At 49.4% G+C, this 23,584-nt stretch overlaps 1 protein-coding gene across 4 annotated transcripts; it reads right to left on the bottom strand.

Annotated features, from left to right (window-relative positions):
* GGT7 (gamma-glutamyltransferase 7) lies at positions 1-22,645 on the bottom strand. Of its 4 annotated transcripts, none has more exons than XM_060032740.1 (15): positions 22,477-22,645; positions 16,108-16,343; positions 15,579-15,730; positions 14,199-14,328; positions 13,142-13,209; positions 12,853-12,926; positions 12,321-12,517; positions 10,324-10,411; positions 8,263-8,390; positions 8,004-8,092; positions 6,209-6,358; positions 5,974-6,091; positions 5,064-5,201; positions 3,799-3,898; positions 1-671 (listed from the first exon to the last, which is right to left on the bottom strand). In XM_060032740.1, the coding sequence occupies exons 1-15, from the start codon at positions 22,643-22,645 to the stop codon at positions 508-510; spliced, it is 2,001 nt and encodes a 666-aa protein (XP_059888723.1). In that variant the 3' UTR covers positions 1-507. The 4 variants fall into 4 exon arrangements, with proteins under 4 accessions (XP_059888723.1, XP_059888725.1, XP_059888724.1 ...); XM_060032742.1 differs by having other exon boundaries at positions 3,806-3,898; XM_060032741.1 differs by having other exon boundaries at positions 14,211-14,328.
* Between the last annotated feature and the right edge of the window lie 939 nt (positions 22,646-23,584).

Raw genomic sequence — 23,584 nt, 5'->3', positions numbered from 1 at the left:
CCTTGGGCCCACCCCAGATGAAAGGCCCCCAAATCAACCTGATGGGAGGAGGAGAGGAGCGCCCCCTCCGTAGGATGGTCCATTAAAAAAAATCCTAGTCATTTAAGAAATGAGGCTGGGGACAGGAGAAGGGAGCTGGAAAACAAGCCCAGGTCAGGCCCAACTGGAGATGCTGGGGTGGCGAGGACCCTTGAGAAGGGTTTGCAAGCACAGCCCTAAGCTCAGAGCCTGCATGGCTAAGGGAAAGGAGACAGACAGACAGATAGTCTGACTCCTCAAGGTCCTGCCTGCCTGGTCGTGGACACTGACACTCACCACCACTGCCACCACCACAGGCCTCCAGATGGAGAATTTTCCAGTTACTCTGAGATAGGGTTTGCTAAGCATCCCCTCTGGCCCCTGATCTGGGGCATCCCTGGGGTCCCTCTGAGACCAAACCTGGGAGAAGGAGGGACTCTAGGAACATGCAAAGGCGGGGAGAAGAGACCCCCGCCCCACCCTGCTGCTCTACAGGATGGTAGCTCCGGCTGCATCTGGGCTCCGAGGGTCCTTCACACCGATGATGAAGTTATTGGTTCTCCGGCTGCCATGGACCCAGGACAAGACATCTACCTTCTCCACGTGGTGACCCCTGGCTTCCAGGAACTCAATCTCTTCCTCTGTGAACTCACCTGAAAACCATTCCCCAACATATACACATTCAGAGAGTTTAGAACACTGGCTCAGGAGTCTGACGGTCAGACCTGAGTCCTGGTCCTGGATGCCCTCCTAAGGAGCTGTATGACCTTGGGCAAATTGCTTTACTACTCTGAGCCTCAGTCTCATCATGTATAATAAAATGGGTATTATCTGAGAACCTACCACATAAAGTTGTTGCAGGGATTAAAGAAGACAAGGCACACAATGCACAAAGCTCAGAGCCTTGCATATAGTAAGTGATTGATAAGGTATAGTCATTCTTAATATTGGAAAAAGGGCTTGGCTTTGGGGGTCTTCATTCCACCTGCCTAGACCAAGCTGCCATCATTACTTGCCAGGATTACCACATAGCCCACTAACGGGTCTTTCTGCTTCCAGTCCTGCTTCCTTACAGCCTATTCACACAGCAGCCATTAGTCAGCCCATGTCACTTGCCCTGCTCAAAACCTTCCAACAACTTTGATAACTCTTAGAATAAAATCCAAAGTCCTTACCAAGGCCTCTAATGCCCAAAATCATCTGGAAACTTGTAACTCTCTAAACTCCTCTCCTCATTTCCTTCTACTTTCTCCCTTGCTTAACTCTGCTCTAGCCTCCTTGCTGTCCCTCAAACAGGCCAAACATGCTCCTACCTCAGGGCCTTTGCACTTGCTGTTCTCTCTGCCTAGAATGCTCTCCTACTAGATAATCACAAAACTGCCTCCCTTACTTCATTCCAGTCTTCAAGAACTTCCTTGGCCACTATCTAAAATAGCAGCCCCTGTCATCTTTACCTTGCTTTATTTTCTTTCAAAGTACTTACTGCTACCTGCATCTTGTTTATTTATTTACTGTGTCTTTCTCCACTAGAATGTAAGTTTTTTGAAGGCAAAAATGCTGTCTTGTTCACTATTGAGTCCCAGTGCCTAGAACAGGGTGAGGACACAGTAAATGTTAAACAAGTATTTTCTAGATAAATGAACAAATCCCCACTCTCGCATAAGTTCAGGTCTTCATCATCTCTTGCCTGGACCATTATCCCAGTTTCTTCTTGTGTTTCTCTGACTTAAGTTCTCCTCCCTTCAATCCACCTCCCCTACATAAAACAAATCATGTCATATCCCTCCCATGCTCAACTAGATGAAGTCCATACTTCTTAACATGAACCTCCATGGTAAGCCCTGTAACCTCACCTCCCAATGCTCCTCAGCAAAAATCTGATCTTCTTACTTCCCCAAATGAGATGATTTGGGGTAGTTCTTGAGATAAAGACACACATTAAATAGCATTACATCACCAAGTTGGAAATATATTCCCTTTGTGGTTCACTTTCAATCCTTTTGATAATAGAAAGGACTACGTTCCAGTCTGGTCTCCAACATTTCTAATCTCCTTTAAAAGAGAGAGCAGACCTCAGAACATTCTATGGGCAAAAATGTCTAACTAAAACCTAGAAACATTTGATTTTTTTGTAGCTGTTTATCATCTATTTGAGGCAAATGATGCCATTTTTCCATTTGTGATTATGATATAAGGTTTAGTTTTAAAATACATTCAGGTTAAAAAGGAAATCCACTTGTAGACACACATTATGTAAATAATGCTTTAGATGGTGTGCAAATCCGTCAAAAGTCATGAAGGTACTGGATAAATTCTGAAGTTTGGGGAACAATGTCTCTAGTCCAGCTGGCCCCCTGGCTGTTCTCTGAGCCATTTTTTCTGGCTTTGCCCAAGCTGTTCCCCACAACAACCCGACCCCGTCCAGAGTGTTCTTTACCTCCACATGCCAAATTCCTGCTCATACATCAAGGTCCAGCCAGTTGTCACCTCTTCCATTAAGCCTCCCGGAGCCCTCAGGTGGGTGAACTTTCCCTTCACCAAGCCTCCGCTCGTCATAGCCTGTCTTAGACTGTGTGCCCTTCAAGGGAGGGCTGGGATAAGCACCCTCACCCCCACGGTAACTGAGCACAGAGCCTTACATTCTACAGAGACCTGAAGATGTTAGTTCAGCAATATTCATTTTCAAGGACTTGGCCTCATCACCCATCAGCCGGGATCCAAGCGTCACTAAGCAACCACAGGGTATGACTACTGAGGAATTAGGTCTGTGGCTTCTACCATGCTTCAGTCCAGGAGGTATCAAGAGTCATGCGGGAAAGAACTGAGTCTTTGGTATCAACCAGGTATGTATCTGATATCAATTCTGCCATTTATTGGTTTGTCTTTGACTAGTTTATAACCTCTGTGAACATCAGTTTCTTTATCTGTAAAATGGGGAGACTGAATAAGCAAGGACCATGTCTCATGCAATTTTGTATCCCCTTTGGACTAGCATAATACATTGTTCTAATAAAAACTCCTCAAAGGTGCACACACTTTCCCAGTTATGAAATTAAGCTGTGTCCAAAATTAAGCACCCGTCCTTTTTAGAAGAAAGTCTATCTCCTCACCATAATCTGTAAGGTCTATGACCTGACCCCTGCCTGCTTTCTGATCTGATCTTACCCTCACTCACCCTGGTTTCCTTTCTACTCCTAAACCACCAAGCCCATTCCTGCAGTGAGTTCTTTGCATTTGTTCCCTTGGCCTACAAAGCCTGCCACAGTTCTCTGCTTGGTGGGCTCTTTCTCACTCTCCAGATCTCAGCTTAAATGTCACTAAAGTGAACGCTTCCCCAGTCATCGAGTTAGTCATATACATCATCCTGCTTTAATGCTCTGCAGAGCATTTGTTTTGCTTTTTTATATTTCTTTATTTCTTTTCCTGTCTGCCTGTAAATGCAGTATCCCTAGCACCTAGGATAATGCCTGGCACACGGTAGGTATTCAATACACACTGTTGAATGAATGGTTTGCAAAATGAACAACTATATCTTATTTTACAAGTGAGAAAACCGAGGCTCAGAGTGGAGGCGTGAATTTCCCAAGGCCACAGCCAGGAAATGGCAGGACAGGTTCCAATCCGCAGATCTTCCACTGTTCCAGTAGGAGTTGGTTAAAAGAAACCAAACTTTCACTGGCACGGAGTTGGTGCTGGGAGAGGCAGGGGCACCCTTGGGAGGAGCCCCTTTCTCCACCCTGCCCTGTGCCCACCCCATGGGGACCTTTGCTCTTCACTCACTGTCCACCTGCAGGAGGTTGGTCTGCAGGTCGGGGTGCAGGCGGCCACGGGCCAGGCTGTCACTCAGGTTCCGGTTCAAAGTCAGGACATTCAGCAGGACCTGTAGGCAGCCAAGGGGCAGAAGTCAGGGCTGTCCCAGAGGTGTGGGTTCAGGAATCCACAGCCTTCGTCCCTGGTCCAGACTCCTTAGTCTTTTGAACACTTACACCAGGGATGTCATCTGAGTTTCTCAACAGCCCCAGAAAACAGGCAGGCCTGTGATGACTGTCTCCATTTTACAGAGGGGAAACCACGGGCCAGAGAAGAAAAGCCATTCATTCCAGAGTTTGGAGAGAGCTAGGGAAGAGGCATCACTAGCACCCAGTCTCCTTTAATACAACCCAAGGCTCTCCTCCCTTCTTCTTGGCCAGGAGAGGGCTAATAGCTGGGGCTGGTCTAGGGCACAATGTGGGTACTTTCAGCTTAGTGGCTGGAAGTATGGGTAGGCTCTGTAACCAAACTGTCTGCCCATTCTTACTAAACTGAACCTAACTTCTTAACTTCTCTGGGTCTCAGTTTCCTCATCTATGAAATAGAAGTAAGGATTCCTCCCAAAGTTGGGAAGCTTAAAAGGGTTACCACATGTAACACTGTGCCTGGCACTTAGTAAAATCTCCATAAATGTTATCTATTTGTTATTATCTTCATTTTACAGATGAGGACACTGAGGTTCAGAGAGGTTAAGTGAATTCCCCAACACCACACAGCTGGAAATTGGCAGCACTTAGGCTGGGACCCAGAGGTGTCTGATTCCAAAGCTCAGGTTTGTTAACTCACCACCTGCCAAAGTACGGGCCTGACACATATATCAGATGCTCAAGACATTCGTGGAACTGTTGTGAGGTGTTTTAGAAGGTAGCAGGCCCTTCCTTTCAAAAGCAGACCCTAAAGAAGGCTGCTTGTTATTCAGATGTTGACTAGAGGCATGATGGGACTAGAGATTGACAGAACCCAGGCAGCCCAGATGTCCTATCACCTCTCAATTCTACTGGTCCTGCAATTTCCCTGCAACCTGAGAAGACATGGCGATTCAGGGCTCCATTTTTGCTAAGAACAATGTAGTTCATGTCCCCAGTGCTCAGGATGGGCCTGGCACAAAGCAGCCTCAGCCCACGTTTGCTGCGTGAGTAGGAGATGAGGACAAGTCAGAGACATGAGGGGCATCTGCAGCCCAGGTCACAGCTTGCCTCCTGGCCACAAAAGGCCCATCATGGGGGAAAACTCACCTGGGTCAGGCCGCTGAGGCCCCGGGCAGCTCCATTGGCCCCCAGAGCAAGGTAGGTCCCACAGAGTCCTTCTGCTGGCCGGACCACAGTGGGCAGCAGGAAAGACAGTGGCCGCTTCCCTGGCTGCACTGAGTTCTCCTGTCGTCAGAGGACCAAGACCACAGGGGGATAAGAGGCGGGACAAGACAGGGAAGGGCTACTCCACCACTCTTCCAACATCTCTCTCTCCTGAATCTTCCACAGGCGCAGTCTTCATGGGGACTGGCCCATCCCCAGGCCACAGTCTGCTGTTTGTGAAATGGGCAGGGTCCCTGGATAACTGAGGTAGATAATGGGCCCACTGAACTAAGGGGCTGCTATGGGGCTACCATGGGTGGCAGGAGAGGGATCAAGCCAAGAAAGATGACTATGAGAAAGAACAGAATAATCCCCACCCTGGTCATCTCTACCTGTCTTTGTCTTGCTGGGGTCCCAGCCTGCAGGGAGTTAAGAATGCTGCTCTCACAATAGACAATAATTCACATCTCCTTTCTTTTTGGGTCCCTCTTCAGTGCCCCTATAGTGCTCAGCATCACACAGTCATAAACTACTAATGCTGAAAAGTACCCAAAGCATCAAAAGGGGGCCAGTATCCTCACTGTAAAGTAGGTGAAGAAACTGAGGACCAGAGAGGGGGGAAGACTTTCCCTGTGTCACACAGTGAGACGGTAGCAGAATGGGACGAGGTTTCTTTGCACCCAACAGGCTCCAAGCCCTGGACTTGGGCTGGGGATGAAGTGGACACCTTGTTTAGGCTGTTTTTCTTTATAATATAATTTCCTAGAAGAAGTGGGGAGGGAGGAGCAGTTATACTACTGCATCTTCTACCTAGCCTCAGGGTCCCCAGGGGAGGAGGAAAGCAAGGCCTTACCAGGCTGGGCGCAGGGTGGTTAGCAGTCCTGTTAGGCCAAGAGAAGTCCAGCATCTGGCTGTTGAGCAGGATCCCCGAGGGGGTGATGAGGCCGCTGCCAAAGGGCCGGTTCAGGGAGCTGGGGGCCGAGGTTAGGGCCAGGTGAGCCCTGCGCCCGCCCTCACTCACCCCCCGCACACCTCCTTCCTGGTCCAGATGATCTCTTGTGCCAGGTTCTGAGTCTGAGCTGGCATACCTGACCATGGCTACAATGAAGTCGTCAGGGCCCATGATCAGCACCTGGGCAGCCGTGGGAGCCCCATTTAGCTCATAGATGGGCAGGAGTGGGACAGGGGCTGTCTGGGAGTCATTGATCTGGCCCCGGAAGTAGGCAGCCTCCACTTTGCTGAAAAGACAAGAGGTAGGAGATGAACACACAATAGGCTCTCATTACACCCCACCTACCACACTTTGTGCTGTCTGTTTGTGCAATTATTTGATTAATATCTGCCTCCCCGCACTGAACTGTTAGGTCTATGAGAGCAGAGGCTCATTTATTCCTAGCATATAGGGAATAAACAGGAAATAGTTGTTGAACTGAATGAATTTACTTAGGTGTTTTTCAGGTTTTCTTCTAGAGGCAATGTAGAATTTATTTCATGTTTAAATCAAGTCTTTTAGTTACTTGACTATATTTATTTAATCCTTTCTATGAAAGTACCTGGAACACAGGGGATGCTCAGAAAATATTTGTTTTGAATGAACAAACTGAATTCATTTAACCTAGCGTTTGTAGTCCAGAACTAAAGTTTTATTAAGAGTTTAGCTAGAGGAGGGTTTTGTATACAGGGACCTTTACTTGCTATTAGAAGTTTTTCTTCAAGGCACAGGAGGACTTGGCACAGCAATAACTATTTATTGGATAAATTAGTTAAATGAATTTAACATAAGTGTTCATGTTTTAGAGCTAAATATGCATTGATATTGAAAACATGAAATTTTCTATTTTTAAAGTTCAGCTGAGGGTTTCTTACCTAATAATGGTTAGTTAGTTATTCTAACTGACTAGAGAATGACAAGTCACCAAGGATTACTGAGGACATCCATTCAGTTTTCAACCACGAGGGCTAGTGGCCACACAGAGAGGGCACAGAGGGTTTTGTTTCAAGTGGTTTGGGGGCAGGCAGCGGGGAGGCTTGGTTTTTAGGTTTTATCCTTGTGACCTTGAGCTGGTTTTCGTTTTTGGTTGCTGCTGTTTCTGCTTTTTAATTATTAGCTGTTCATTTAGTCTCATCATTTGCAACTTAATTCATAGAGGGTTGTTTGAGTATCAGTATAAATTTATATGAACTATATTTTTGGCTTCTGAGTTTTCCTTTAGCTAGCCTTTAAGTCAGTTATAGTAGCAGCTACATAGTAATCAATCTTACCTCTACTGCCAATTGAGAATAACAATGATATTTGTTGAATACTTATTATGTGCCAGACAACTTGCTAAGTGCTTTGCATGTATGATCTTGTTTAGTCCGCACCACAACCTCATGAGGCTGGCACTGTTAATGGCAGGCCCTTGTAGAAACTGAGACTTAGAGAGTTTAAATGACTTGCCCAAGGCTGCACAGCTAGTGGATGGTGAGGCTGGGATTTGAACTGAGACAGTCCGACTAGAGCCCACAATCTTACTATGTTATGCTGCTGATGTAAGTACATTTGAATCAAAATCCCCACCACCTCTAGTATTTGCTTGGGGGCTCTTTTCATTGTTATTAGGCTTTCTTTTTCTACTCAAAAGGGGGGACAGATGGGTCCATATAGGTGCCTGCTAGGGTCAAAAAAATTTGAGAGCTATATAAAGTAGACCACCTTGTTGTACAGATGCGGAAACTAAGGCGCGAGGTGAGGCAACTAGTGTCACACTGTGAGTTGGGGTTGAGCTGAAATTGACTTGGGCCTTCAGGCCTTATTGCTCCACCAGCTGCTTTTCACCTGATTCTTTCCCCACACCTGCCACCGCCTCTGCAGCACCCAGGGTCCTGCCCCTCGGGACCCACCTGAGCATGTCATCCATGCTCTCAGTGATGGTAGAATCGTAGACGGGATCTCCCAGTCTGCTGGCCAGAGCTAATGCGATCTTCAGGGTCTGAAAACAGAGCAGGAGTGTGGAAGAGGTTGCCAAGCCCCTCCCAGCACCCACACCAGGTGCTGTGTGAGAAAACTTGGAGGTGATTTAGTCAGGCCTTCTGGCACTACCCCATCCCCCCACTCTTAGTGTCCCCAGGCCCAGGATGGAGTGGAGGGGGTCAGCCTTACCTCTGCCACCCAGTGAAGAGCCTGTTCCCGGGATACCAGGCTGGTGAGGTTGAAGCCCTCGAGGATGTTGAGAGCACTGATGAGGGCAGGGCCTGTGTGTGGGGGTCGGGGACTGAGAACCAGGTGGCCTGAAAGGACAGGAAATTACCGACGGCAGGGGAGAGGTCAAGGCATCTCCACATCCCTCCATCACACAGACTGAAACCACTGCACTGAACCCCCTCATCAGGTAGGGAAACTACACTGGGAGGCAAAGGGACCCACCCAAGTTCACACGGCAAGTCAAGGGCAGGGCCAGGACTCCAACCCAGAACACTTGTCTTTAGTTTCCTCGTCCATATGAGGAAACTAAGGCTCAAGAAAACTGTGATTTGCCCAGAGTCACACTGCAGTCCATTGGCAGAGCAGGGACAGGTGTCCAGATGTCCAGTGTCCTGGTCCACCATGTGTCTCCTTTCAGCTCCTCCCTTAGGCCAGGATATTATTCAGGGCTCCTGCTGGTCCCACCCCTGAAACTTCCTGGAAACAGCAAACTTCTCTTTCTATTTGAGGCCCCTGTTATTGGATGTTTGGACATCAAAGGAACAATAATAATACTTGACACATGACAGTTACGTTAACTAATTAACTCATTTAATCCTCATAACGGGTACTGTTATCATTCCCATTTTATAGGTAAGGAAACTGAGGTACAAAGAGGCAAGCTGGTCCAAAGTTACAAGAGGTAAGGGGAGCCCAGAGTACTCAAGGTACTGACATTGCCAAGAGAACCCAGGCTGCGGAGGGCAAATGGAAATCAATACTACACATTCAGTACCCATTCTGATCAGGATAACTTCCAACATCATCTCATCACCTCCTCATGGGCACCTTGAGCAGTAGGCACTATTATTATCTCCATTTTAAGGAGGGAAACAAGGCTCTGAGTGGGAAGTGGCTTGTTCAAGGTGAATGGCACAGCTGGTACTCAAACCCAGGTCTTCCTGGCTCCAAAGCTATGCTCTTCCTCTGCTCAGTATAACACCACTTCTGGTAGAAGAATCAGGCTTAAGAGATTTAGGCCTGGAAACCTGAATGCAGAGGCAGCCTCTCCTGGAGCTTGAGGTTATCTGGGCCTCCTCGAGGGGAGAAAGCCTGAGAACCTTCTGAGGGACTCAGGAACCTACCACTTTGGGTTTGCAAACATGGAGTTTACCCATGTCATAATGCTTGGCTTTCTGGGTTCTTCACTGGTTTTGAGTTTGGCAGGTTAAGTTCCATTCCGCCCCTGGGCCTCAGTTTCCTTTTGGCACAATGAGGGGGCAGGTCTCTGACTGTCTTGAAGGGTTTGTTCTAACCTGAAGCTAAGATGGATTTTGGTCTTATGGACTCTTCTTAGGAAGCATAGGGCAGTGAGTGTGGGGCTGGGGAGCGGGCTGAGGCAACACAGACCCTGAATCAAGAACACCTATGGGGCTTCCCTGGTGGTACAGTGGTTGAGAGTCTGCCTGCCAATGCAGGGGACATGGGTTCGAGCCCTGGTCCGGGAGGATCCCACATGCCGCGGAGCAACTAGGCCCGTGCGCCACAGCTACTAAGCCTGCGCTCTGGAGCCCGCGAGCCACAACTGCTGAAGGGTGCATGCCTGGAGCCTGTGCTCCGCAACAAGAGAAGCCACCACAATGAGAGGCCCTTGCACCGCAACGAAGAGTAGCCTCCGCTCGCTGCAACTAGAGAAAGCCCATGCACAGCAATGGAAGACCGAATGCAGCCAATAAATAAATACATAAATAAATCTATTAAAAAAAAAAAAAGAAAACCTATGGCCAGAACCCCAAATTCCAGGCCTTAGCCTTTGACCAGACCTCCCTCCCCATATCCTAAATATTTGGGGTAACTGACTCCACAACTACTTTAGAAGTAGGCTGACTCTGGCTTGCTTCAACGGTTGGCTGTTTAGGCAGCTCATTGCTTCGGTTTCTCTCTTGTGAAATGGGAATGAGCCACCAGGCCAAAAGGATGTGGCCCTGGACTGGGAGGCCTCTCCTGAGTGGGGACCCTGGGAGCTGGGGGAGAGGTCACCTCTGTACACGCCACACACAGGCTTCTCCAAGAGGGCACTGTAGTTGCTGAAGTCCTCCTCAGTTATGACACCCCCTGCATGCTGAGCCTGGAGGGGAGAGAATGACCCCCACCGCTGTGAGTCACACAGCACACTGTGAGCATGCGGTTTAGCCTAAGGTATATGTTTGGATCATACACAGATCAAATGGTTACAAATATTGTGCCTTCTGCAGTTCCCATCATGGCCTTTAGGGACCCCATCAGCTGTGGGTACCCCAGGAAAAAGGAAGGGGAAAAGCACTAACAATAAGCACCCACTATGTGCCAGACATTGTACTGGATACAATCTATGAATGACCTCCTTAGCTTGGCATTCAAGGCCCTTTGTGATCTGGCCCCTGCCTACCTCTCCCACTTCACGTCCTGCTATTCCCCAATGAGCTCTGTACAGCGACCCAGAGTGACCTGCAGGTCCTGAACTCATGACTACATGTCTTTGCACATACTGCCCTCTGCCTATGTAGAAGGAAGATTTTCCACTTACAGCAGCACTTGCCTAGGAGATATCAAAACTGAATTCTGCATTTCACTATAACCAACTAAAACCACTCCAAAACCATGAGCTCTGGTTGACCCTCGTAGGACAACCCTTACGGGACATAACTGAGCACTTTACTGACCAATGATCTAATCTTGTACAAACTGAAGGGCTCATTCTATCCAGCATGCTAATTTTTAATTCTAAATTAGCATAACCACTAGGAATCCTCTCCTTTTTTTAGTACTTTTAAGTACCTGAAGCCTGTGATGTCTAATCTACCCTCAGTGACCTACACATTGAATTTCTTGGCTTTGTCTGGTAAGTTAAAGTTAAAGCTCTCTTAAAGCTCTGATGGTCTTTGTTAGAGTTTCCTTCATCCCCTTCTCCACCACCAGGAGAGGATATGCAACCCAGCCCTGGCTAATCAGATCATTCCTTTTCTGTGCTACCGTGACTGGTTTGGGAATAGTCATGAGACCTATGATGGGCTGATGAGACATAACCTTGAGGCTTTGCTGGAACTATTTGAATGAGAAAGTCTCTTTCTCTGGGATGGCTTGCCGGAAGGATGGCTGCTGGAGAGCAGGTGTGGAAAGGATCTGACAGAGTGATTTCAAACAGAGGAAAGTAGAGTTGTGAGACCGAAAGAAAGAGATACAGAACAAGTCCTTACAATGTGGAAGGAGTCCCTGACCCAGTAGATCTAAAACCAGTACGCTGCTGGACTTTCCAGGGATGTCTGTTTGAGACAGGCATCTATCACCACATCCATAACTCCAATGCCCAGCACAGAAGCTGGCACAGAGCAGGTTCTCCATGAAAGCAGAATGAATGATGGACCTGTTTAATTCCCACAACTGTATGGCAGAGATAGACATAACCACCCACATTGTACAGATGAGACAATCACTGAGTTGGTCTGTGTATCTTTATCTTGAACATAATTTTCCGTTAGTGGTTTCGAACTATCAACAATAGTTCTCAGAACCCATTACTGCCTCAGACTGAGACTCTTTGGGGTTGGGTGATAAAGCCCTTGTGTCGATCCTCCCCAGTTCTGAGTCACCAGTGAAGATGGTGTCTCCCTCGGTCCCTAGAAAATCCAGGGAGCAGGGTGGGATTGTGGGCTCAGGGAAGCTGAGGCTGATCCTGAGTCTCCACCAGGCCTGGGAGGGCCAGGACAGGCCACTATACAGGTTGGTACCAGCCCTGGGGAGCTCAAAGGTACCTCTCACAATCAAGACAAAATATTCTCATCACCCTAGGAGGTTCTTTGTGCCTCATCCCAGTCAACCCCTCCAATTCCCCAAACTACTGATCTGATTCTGAGGTTAGTTTTGTCTATTCTAGAATTTCAAGTAAATGGAATCCGCAGTAAATATATGCAGAAAGAAAGACAGGGAAGTGAGGGGGAAGAGGACTTCTCTGCAGTAGGGTCCTCCGCCGCAGGGCCGGGGGTGCCCCACACGCTCACCTCTGCCACCATCTCCAGTGTGAGGTTGCCACCGGCATAGAAGGCAGCGGGGCCATAGGTGCCAAGCACATCCAGCACCGCCGCCAGGTCAGGCCGTCGCAGCAGTGAGCCAGGTAGTGGCGGGTGACCCAAGGGCAGGAACGTCTCACGGAAGCGCTCAGACGCATTAGGTGGCGGCTGTTCAGCCAGGGCTTGGGCTGCGGGCAGGGACACGAGGCTGGGATGGGGGTGTCGGGACTGTACACGCAACAGGTGGGGTGGATGAGGGCTGAGAGGCCGGCCCTAAGTCCTCCGGCCCCCCAGGAGCCTGTTACAGAGGTGGGGGGGGTAGTGGTGGTGTATATGGGCCAATCCCAGATCCCCACCCCCCATTGGAGAATCCCTCCCAGTGAAGGTAGGGTGGTGTGGGGAGGGGGTCTGAGGAGCAAACTGGAAGAGAGGCACTTCCTGGCTTAGGACCTAAATTGCAGAGGTTCCCTCTCCCCTCTCCATCAAACTCATGCCTTTCCCTCCACCCCCAGGCCCCACTGACCTAGATCATGGGTCATGTTGAAGCCATCTTGGGCCACAGCTGCTGCGAAGGCGAGGACTTGGGACCATGGCAGCCTGGGGGAGCCGGAGAGCAGGGGGTGGAGGAGGTCCTGGGGGGAGGAAGAAGGGTCCTGGGGGGGGAGGGGGGTTCCTGGGAAGGATAGTCCTGGCAAGGGAAGGGGATATTAGGAGGGGGGAGTTGGGAAGGGAAGAATCCAGGAAGGTAGGAGAAGGCCACCCAAGGAGGAGTGCAGGCAGGGGCCCCTGGTCCCCAGGGGGAGAACCTTTACCTGCCATAGAGCTGGTGAGCTTCGTGTAGCCCCTTCACCATTCCGGGAACCCCCACCAAGAGCCCAGGCTGGGCAAGGCGGGCAGGTGAGGGAGAGAGGAGACCAGGTCACTGGAAGGGGGGGCGCTGGGCTGAATTCCTCAGAGCCCCAAGCCAGGGATGGGGGCTGGCACAGGGGAGAGACACAGGCCAAGTATCCCAGAGGAGGGACAAGCTGTCCCCAGCAGGCATCCCTCCCACCTCCCTGACTTCCTATCAGCAAATGCAGAAAGGCCTCCTTTATCTGTCATAGCTGAGGGATTTATAAATTAAGCAAACCCTTTTAAGAGCCAAGACATAACAATTTAGATGGAAACCTGTCTAGATTGGATTATACCTACTCTTGCCTTTTAAAACAGTGGACAAGTGACCTTCATTTAACCTTTTCATTAACACACCACCATTACTCTGAACTGTGATAATTCAGGGGTGTGTTTGGCTTTTGCCACTGCACTAAATATCTATTTTTCCAAGTAATTCTATTTCCTCCTTTGCTCTCAGTAGATAGTGGGTTTGCCTCCAGCAGTTCCTCTATAATCTTCCAATATGTCATGGGCTAGGAAAGTTACCAATAACAGCCTCAGAATGAGATGTGTGAGTGATAGTGCAGCTACTTTGTGACATTTCAGACTGCTCAGTGGCTCTTTTTCTTCCTTCTTATGTGCTAGATAGGCAAGGTCACCAGAGAAGTAATGTGGTGCTGCACTGCCTGTTATCAAACAATCAGATTTTCTGGTTCATTATTATTATTATTATTTTTGGCTGCACCTTGCAGCATGCGGGATCTTTCCCCTACCCGGGATCGAACCCGCATCCCCTGCAGTGGAAGCGTGGAGTCTTAACCACTGGACCGCCAGGGAAGTCCTGGTTCATTATTTTATTTTGGGGGCTGCCTATCTCCCTCAGAGCCTAAGAGCATCCTGCTTAACTCTTTCCCTCACCTCCATAGTAAATATTCAGCAAGGTAATGCTTGGGTTAGCAGAAGGGCAGTGAAGGGAGACACCCCCCACCTTCTCACCGGGGTCCCCACCTTGGTCTCCCAGGATCTCTGCAGGGCCTCTTCTCTGAGAGCCCCTGGGGCAGACTCTCGGAAATCAATTAGGTGGCTCTTATTCCGTCGGATGTCATGTACCAGCATCACACCCCCACTAGGAGAGACACGGAAGGGGGAGGGTGATGATAAGATGCCACTCCTCTGAACAATTAACCTGCTGTTCCTCAAGCCCCCCACGCTGATGGCTAAAGGCTCAGTCTGTCATCAGGAGTCAGGTGTCTGAGCTCCCTCCCCAGCAGAGATTCAGAGACTCAGCTACCCTATCAGGGTGGGGAGTGAAATCAAGGGGTTGGGGGACCCAGAGTCCATGGACCTCTTCCAGCCTGTTATTGGAGCCTTTAATCCCTGACAAGGGAAAACCCAGGGACTGGGAGAGCGGGATGTTCTGCTCCCCCTCCACCCCCACCTCCTACCACAGTTGGACCCCTGCCAGCTTCCTGCACCTGCCTCTGTGGTACGTCCCTCTCCCTCTCCCAGGACTGAATTATGTAAGGACAAACTGTACACAACCAAAAGTGGAATTTCTTTCATAGGGCCTGGAAGGCTGGTCTTTCAGGAGCCAAGATATGGACTTAGTCAGCTTGTCCCTTTTCTGTGGTTTGCTTCCATCTGAGATGGGGGTTACATCTGAGATAACTGGGCTGCCAGCTAACATAATAGGGAAAGCAGGACAGCTAAACAAAAGGGAGTGGTAGGAACTATGGCCAAGTGGACAGTACAAGCCCCATCATGGGAAACAGCTTCTATTCAGCTCCAGATAACTGCAGCCGGGTGAGAATGTAGGCCCAATGTTATTAGGTCTCCTGATTGTTCAAGAAATGTTAGAAATCTGGATTTTTATGAAAATTCTCAATTTTTTAACATCAGCAACCAAATTTTTAAAAATTTAAGTGTGCAAACTAAACCAGGCTGTGTGCCGGGTGTGGCCCGTGGGTGGCCGGTTTATAGTCTCTGTTTTAAGAGGTCTTACCCTGGGGTATATTTTTTGAGGATTGAGGATCCATTGCTTTCATCAGACTCACAGGGATGTGTTTTAAGGATCTGTAAACGCTAAAAGTTGAAGTATCACAGCCTTAATTAATGACAGTATACCCCCAACTGTGTACCTCACTTTATAGAGTTTATGAAATCCTTTTCCCAGTTAGAGAAAAATCTTCTGAAAACACCTCCTTGGACTCCATGTAAAGAGAAAGGGGTAAGATTGGGTGTAGAAAGAGAAAATGCAAGGAGATGGGGCCCAGTTGCCCTTCTGCTCAAACTTGGAGAAGCGCACATGAGGCCCACAGACCAAGAGAAAGAAGGAGGCCTGGGGCACCCCAACCTCCGCAGCTGGGAGCTTCTTACCCGCCCAGGCCAGAACTGTGAGGAGCCACGATCCCCAAACACAGGGCTGCTGCCACAGCTGCATCCACGGAAGATCCCTGTTTATTGAGCACCTCTATGCCCAGCGATGTGCAGTGGGCGGCATCAGTCACCACAGCGCCCTGGTGAAAGATCTGGAAGGGGGAGGGGACTAGGTGGGGGCAGAAGGGGCCCCCTGCCTCCCTAAGGCACCTCCACTAACCCCAGAACCTCCAACAGAGGGTGGGGATGGGAGCCCTGCCCTTTTATCCCCTTGACTCTCCCCTAAGAGTCTTCTTTCCTTACCTCAAGTGCCTCCTACCTGATCAGTTCCCTTCTTTGAGCTCTGTCCGCCTCACGCCCAGGAGGCCCTCCCTTGAGACCTTCCTCTCCCATGTCACCGCCCTCTCCCCTTTCCATTTGTTGGCCCCCTTTCACCACTCAGCCAGTCCTCAGTTCCCAAGGTCTCCTTAAGCGCTTCTTCACCCCTCCTCCCCAGGTTCTCTCCTCTCCCCCTCCGCTTCCTCCTCACCTGGGGGTCCCCGAAGTAGATCTGCATGATGAGCGCCACAGTGACACCGGTGGCAAAGGTGAGGCAGGCTGTGACGATGACCGTGAGCCCGTCCTGGCGGCAGGAGCACTCGGACGCTGCCGCGGAGAACGGGTCTTTGCGTGTCTCCCGCAACGGCGACCCGTCCTGGCTGCCCATCTCCGACGACGACGACGGCAGCCGCTGCAGCCGCGCTGACTTCAGGAAGGAGTCCGGGTCTGCGGGCGGCGGGGGTCGGTCTGGGCGCCTCTTACCCGGCCCTACCCGCCCTCTAGGCGGGGCTATTCCGCGTCCCCCCCTCTCTCGGCCCCCACCCCCCAAACTCCACTAGACAGCACTGCTCCCCTTTCAGCGTCTCCCCATGCACCCCAGGGAGGGCAGTGGGGGGTGGGGGGTGGTCCCCGCTTGGAAAAGACAGGGACCCCCAACTGGGCAGCAGGGCGGCTGGATTCCCATCCCTAGGCCACATCGCCCGGGACCCAGGACCCAGGGCTGAGAACACTTCCTGGAGAGGCAGGGGTTGGGTCCTCCCTGGAAACCAGATCTTGCCTCAGCTGGGGCCCAGCCTTCTGTGCAAGGAGGCAGCTCCATAAACTGAGCGGAGGGGCCCTGTCTTCCAACCTTGTTTTCGCGATCCATCCAACCATTCATTCATTCAACAAATATGGAGGGCCTGCTATTTGTCTGGTCCCATGCTAGATGCTAGGGGAAAGGAACAAACAGTTCCTGCCCTCATGGGTTTTGAAAACCAGTGGAGGAAGAAGATAATAAGTAAACAAAGGAGTATATCATTACAAGCTGTGGCAGGTACTATGAAGAAAGAGAAGGATGACAAGGTCCTACTGTATAGCACAGGGAACTATATTCAATATCCTGTGATAAGCCATAATGGAGGGACTTCCCTGGTGGTGCTGTGGTTAAGAATCTGCCTGCCAATGCAGGGGACACGGGTTCGAGCCTCATCCGGGAAGATCCCATGCCGGGATGCCACGGAGCAACTAAGCCCGTGCGCCACAACTACTGAGCCTGCGCTCTAGAGCCCGTGAGCCACAACTACTGAGCCTGTGGGCCACAACTACTGAAGCCCACGCGCCTAGAGCCCATGCTCCGCAACAAGAGAAGCCACCGCAGTGAGAAGCACGCGCACCACAACAAAGAGTAGCCCCCACTCACTGCAACTAGAGAAAGCTGGCGTGCAGCAACAAAGACCCAACGCAGCCAAAAATAAATAAATAAATAAATAAATATTTTTAAAAAGCCATAATGGAAAAGAATGTGAAGAAGAATGTATATATGTATAACTGAGTCACTTTGCTGTACAGCAGTAATTAACACAACATTGTAAATCAACTATACTTCAATTAAAAAAAGAATAGAATTATAACAACAACAAAAAAGGATGAAATGATAGAGAATAATGGTACATGTTGGAGGCAATTAGCTGGGGAAGTCAGGCAAGGACTCTCGCAGAGGTGACTTTTAAGCTGAGAACTAAGGGATGAGGAGCCAGCCATATGTAGAGCAAGGAGTGAGTATGTAGAGTGTTCCGCAAAGAAGGAACAGCAGGTGCAAAGGCCTTAATGTAGGAATAAGTTTGGTGCATTAGAAAACAAATAACCAAGGTTGGGGTGGCTCTGGTGTGGTGAGCAAGGGGAAAGGAAAGAGTAGTAGGTGGAGGCTAGGGCAGATGCGCTGGGCCTTGAGGGCTTAGTGAGAAGGTTGGATTTTACCCTGAGAGCCACAGGAGGCCACTGGAGAGTTTTAAGCAAGAATGTGAAGCCTTCTGTTTTGTGTTTTAAAAAGATCCCTCTGGCTGCTATCTGGAGAATGGATCTAAGGATAATAAAAGTAGAGGCAGGGGACATTTGAAAGCTACTTACTTGCTGGGTGACTATGGACAAGTCATTTCAAGTCATGAGCCTCACTTTCCTCATCCTAATAATGGAGCTGATCCCTAACTGGCTGGATGGGTACAAGGATTCAAAAAGGTGATGTATACCAGGCACTCTGTAGGTGCTCACTCAAAGTTATTTCCATTTCTTTTCCACCCTGGCCAGGGCTGAGACCCTCTTCCATCCCATAGTCTCCCTCCTCTGGGATATATTAGCCTTGAACCCAGGTCTCTAAATGGTCTAAAGGTCCTGGGTGTTTGTGAATAGTAAAGAAATAGCCTGATACCTTGACCTTAATATGTGATTGTACTCACAATGTGTTTTTAAAAGTTCATTCGTTCAAAATATTTTTGAACACTTGCTACTATGGCCTAGGAGTATAACCCCCTTTAAAAGTCTGTGGGATAATATTAAGAATTGACTGTTATATTTTCCTGTTTAAAATACTATCATGGTTCATCAATGCCAAAATGATAAAAATCCAAGCTCCTTAACCTGGTGTTCAAGGACCTCCATAATCCATACTCCCCTCTTTTGTATAAATAAGAAACCACATACATATATAGATAATTTTTAGAAATTCTTCATGGTGGTTACTTTTGGGGGAAGATACTGAAGATGGGAATGAGATGGAGTGGGAGAATTTTTTGTTTGAAATTTTTACCACTTACATATATTTCTTTTGTTTTTGAAAATCAATACATATATTTTTAAATAAATAGGAAAAACTGCAGGAGATAAGAATGGAGAAGAGGACTTTTACATTTTCTCACTGTTCTTTTTTTTCACCATGAACATATAATTTTTTTTTAATTTCTATTTAAAAAAAGAGACTTGTCTTCTGGAAGCCTCCCTCAGTTGATCATGCTTGCTTCTAACCCTCAGCACCAGCACCAGAGTCTGTAAATAAAACTGATTTACAGCTGATAAACTAATTCAAGTTGATATTTCCAGGCACTTGTCCTTAAATCTGTTTTCTCCAATCAGATATGAGGAGCCAGGAGGTGAAGATGCTATGGCTCCATCAGAGTTAGATATATTCAAGACTTCTTATTCTACCAATAATTTATTATGAATATATAATATAAATGAATATTGTTTTCCATTTATTCAATAAAAATATTTACTGAGTATCAACTGTGTAAGTGGTGGGGAAGCAATACCATTGATTTTGCTGATGTGTAAGGACAACAGCAGGACATTGGGAAAAGGCTAGTTTGGGACCAGAAGAAACAAGTCATTTGGGAGAAAAAGGATGAGTTTAATTTTGGCCGTTCTGAATTTGTGGGACAACAGCAGGAGTTGTCTGAAGGCAGTTGGCTTAGTAGGCATCTAATTTTTATCTGCTTAGTCACCATTCCCCACTCAATTTTCTTTTAGAGAACACCAAATCCCCTCTCTCCTTCCTCATTCCCTCATTCCTGGTCAGAGTGAGTATATGACCTAGGCCTAGCCAATCAGAACAGGCACCTCTGTACAGTGATTGGTTCACGTTCACGTGACCAGCACCAGCACCAATGATTTTCAAACTCTGTTTTGTTTTGTTTTTTGCTAAAATATTGGGAAAGAGAAAGACTTTCTTGTCTAGGTTGCTAAGGTGGTAAGATGTAAGCCTGTTGCTACTGGGGACATCTTGCTCCCACAAGATGGGAGGTTTTCTGAAGATGAAGCCCATAAAAATGAAGGCAAAGCAAAAGATGGAGAAAATCCAAATCTTTTTCAGGTACCTCAATGCAGCTATGCCTGAAGCCCTATATCCTGAACTTTTCAGTTATGCTACCCAATAAAATTCTCTTTTTAGATGTAGCTCAGTTTTAGTTGGGTTTATGACAAATGAACCCTGAACAGAGTTGACTTGGTCCCTGGCTTGCTTACTCCTCTGAGGGAAGAATCACTAAAGATTTTTGAAACAGGGAGTGACATGATCAGAAATGCAGGGTGCTGGATGGATTGGGTTGGGAGGGGGTGGGGGAGAGTCAGGAAGCAGGAAGAATAGCTAGAAGCCTATGGGTAATAGAGATAAGAGAGGATGGTGGCTTAGTCTACAGTGGTGATGACAGGGATGGTGAGATGGAATTTGGAAGATACTTAGGAGGAAGACAGACAGCATCTGACCACTATTTAGAAGTGAGCAGAAGGAAGAGAATCATGGGTGGCTCCTAGGCTTCTACCTTGGGGACTGGATGGATGGCAGTGTCATTAATTGAGAATGACATTGGGGGAAGAACAGGTGTCTGGGGAAGAGAGGATGAGTACAGCATGGAACATGTTGAAGGTGAGGGACTTTCAGGACATCTAGAGGCAGATGTCTGGGAGAGAGAAGGACACATGGGCTTGGAGCTCAGAAAAGAGCAAAGAAAGTTTTCGCCCGTCTTGGAGTGGTCACCATCTAGCTCTGTTTTCCACAAGGCCTGCTGTGGGGTGCCTGGCACTCGGTTCTGTGGAATGGCAGGCTAGAGGCCAGCTGGGCACAACCAAAGTCCTGCATAAGAGGATGGGGCAGTACCATCAGGTGGCACCAGCAGGTTGAGAACACAGGGGGTCATGTTAGCCAGCAGGCTGGTCCAGCTGGTCCAGAGGAGCCTTGGGGCTTGGAAGTAGTGCTGGGAGACATGGTATTGAAATGACTACACAGGTAGGATGGCAAGGTCCTTGGAACCTTAGTGCACAACTTGGCATAAGGTGCAGCTTCCTAGAAACTCAGGTGACCAGGGTCTCTCCTGGATTTTTATACAGTTGAGGGCAGAGCCTGTATTAACTCCTCAAGGAACTCCCTGAGGTTTGAGAACCCTTCCCTTGCCATTCTTTCATCCTGAGATCTTCTCTTTCATTCATTTATTTCTTCAACAGTTTTTATTGAAAGCTTAGCACTGTGCTCGATGGTGCAGAAAGGATGGTGAACAAGACAGTCATGATCCCATCCTCACAGGGCTTATAGACATGGAATAATCAAAGGTTGCACAAATAAATAATCACAGGTTTTGATAAATGCTAAGACATTCATAGGAAAGGAGGATAAAACATATCAGGGGTTTCCAATCTCTAGATTGGGAGAGATAGGCATTCCCAGTTGAGCTGGAAGAGGAAACTAAGACCTAGGTCAGGGTAGGTGTGCCCATGGTCACACAGTGAGTCAGGGCAGTGCTGGGACCATAAGTGGTATTCTTGGCTCCTGAACAAAGGACCTGGTTTCAGGCTGGTATCCACCAGGACACATCCTCCCACTTCTCTCCCGGCTACCTCCTGATTCCAGGGCTACTCCCTTCAGAAAAGAAGTTTTAATCTGCGGCTTTGACGTGTGATGACCATAAGCCTCCCCACCCTCCCCTCAAACCCCCTCCAAGAAGGGTACAAGATAGTCAGGTTGGCAGGGGCTGCTGGTCAGGGCCAGGTGACTGGAGAATTGTGGAGGGGGAAAGAATTTGGGGCTGTCAGGTTAGGAGTAGCCACAGAAGGGCCAGGCCAGAGAGGGCTGGGCAAGAGAAGCAGGATCTGCCAGGCTGGTGAGGGATAGGGCTCAAGTGCAGGCACTGAGAGGAAGAGAGAGTGAAGTAGAAGGAGGCTCTAATGCCAGGAAGTGACGTTGAGGGAATGGGGGATGGAGGATGGAGGATGAAGAATGGAGGGGAGGACAGAGAGCTGAGCCACATGGACAGGAGAAAGAGCATTAGGGAAGAAACGCTCAGAGAGCTCTCAGCCCCAGGTGTCCCCCAAGCCCCGTCTCCTCCCTCCCTACTCCCACCCTTGCAGTTCCTGCAGAGGGCTGAAGAGAATACAGTAAAATTCTGGAGCCTGCTTCCTAGGGGGCAGGGTACCTTACTAACATCCTGGCCTGGTCCACTGCTCTGGGAGGGGTGAGGTATCCACAGGGCAGTGAAGGTGCTCTGGTCCCCAAGGACTTTGAGAGGTCATGCAGTCCATCCCCCTGTCTCCCAGTACCCATCACTCGCAGATGGATGGGAATCATATTCTCTTTACCCCTCCCGGGACACGAAGAGATTCTCAGCTTCTTCTCATGGTCTCTCCTTCCCACAATCTCTGGCTGTGGGGAAGTTCTTCTCAAGACCTAGCTTCTATCCATCCTGCTGCAGTCTCTGACTTGGTTTCTCCTATCCTGTTCTCTGTGACTAGAGAAAATCCTCCTCTAGGTGATCACAGCTGTTCCTTAGGAACTCCTCGCCAACATTCATTCCTTCCTTATTAGTTGGTTCTTCCCAAGGGGGTAACCCCAACCCCTCCTACCGCAGTCCCTAGCATCGTTCTCCCTTGTCGCATCCTTAGCCTCCAAGGAAGAAATGCATCCCCAGCCCCACCAGATAATGAACAGAGACAAGGGAGAAGGGAGAGGTCCAGAAGGAAGGGAATGAATTAGGGAGATGGAGCTGGAGGTGATGCTTCGCGTAGATGAAGGAGGACCGGGGACGTCCCAGGGGGCAGGGACGGGGCCAGCGGGCCTCACCGGTATCTGGGTCTCCCAGGAAGGCGTCCTCGTCCTTGCGGCTCCTCAGAGGGGCCGCGGGCGCCGGCTCGTCCTCCGGTAGCCTCGGGAAGCTGGTGATGCTCATGTAGTCCACCGGCGAGTAGGCGCCCAGGGCGCTCTCCTGACTGGCCTCGTTCTCTGCCGCCATCCTCGCCCGCGCCCCCAGCAGCGCAGCGCCTGCCGGAAGTGGGGCGGCGGGGGCCGGGCTGGGGCTTGAGGCGGGGGAGACGGTGGGGAGGAGGGAGGAGGGCGGGGCCTGAGCTCCTGGACCGCCGGGAGGGGGCGCCTCAAACCCAGACCCTGGAGGGTGTCGGGGTTTGACTCGGCCCCGCCTGCTTAGCGCTGTCAGCCTGCATTGAGAGCGCAGGTTGGGGTGTGGGTGTGGATGCAGAGCCTGCAGGACGGGTCCGGGTCGCGCAGTCGGGGGTCAGGAGGGAAGAGCACGCGGTAAGCGCGACCTTAGTGGCTCGGGGCACCTTACGTAGGCCAGGGACCAAACCCCTTCCTCCTTCCAGTTTGAGCTAGGATCCTCCTCAGACTCCAGGCTCCTTCCTCGGCTCGCAGTCCCTTTCACTGACTGCAAACCTCCTGTCGACCCCAGATACTGTCTCTAATGCCAGACTCCTCGAACCTCAGACCCCTCCTTGGACTCCAAGATCCTTATCCTCCTATCTCAGACTCTTCCTCCGACCCCAGACCCCTCTTTCGACTTCAGACTCCGCCTTCACCCCCGACCCCCAGCCCCAGCCCCTACTTCATGTGCAACCTGCTTCATTTCGAGGCCCCTCCTTGGACATCTCTCCTCGGACGTCAGATCCTTCCCTGGACTCCCCACACTTCGTCGACTCCTCTTTCAATCACAACCGCTTCTAGAACCCCTGACCTATCAGCATAGGGCAGTGAGCCTAAACTTGAGCTTGTCTTAGGATCTTAAAAGCGGATCCCTAGATTCCACTCTAGCGATCATGATTTAATTGGCTGGAATAGGGTCTCTGGAACTTGCATATTTACCATTATTTAAAGAGCTTTTATTTTATGTGGTTCTGGAAAGGAAACTTTGAGGAAGAAATCATGGTGGTGGTGATAT

Source organism: Delphinus delphis, chromosome 15 (assembly GCF_949987515.2).
Source record: "Delphinus delphis chromosome 15, mDelDel1.2, whole genome shotgun sequence".
In the NCBI taxonomy this organism is placed as follows: Eukaryota; Metazoa; Chordata; class Mammalia; order Artiodactyla; family Delphinidae; genus Delphinus; species Delphinus delphis.
The sequence above is the reverse complement of the archived record's forward strand: the minus strand, read 5'-3'. Positions and strand labels throughout refer to the sequence as shown.

What these genes read in the sequence shown, in the direction of transcription:
- GGT7 (XM_060032740.1), bottom strand. Translation starts at nt 22,645, where the DNA reads ATGGCGGCAGAGAACGAGGCCAGTCAGGAGAGCGCCCTGGGCGCCTAC. An exon ending in TCTACTTCGGGGACCCCCAG is followed by an intron (nt 15,731 to 16,107) that starts GTGAGGAGGAAG and finishes TCCCCCTTCCAG; the next exon opens with ATCTTTCACCAGGGCGCTGT. An exon ending in CAACATGACCCATGATCTAG is followed by an intron (nt 12,518 to 12,852) that starts GTCAGTGGGGCC and finishes CCCTGCCCGCAG; the next exon opens with CCCAAGCCCTGGCTGAACAG.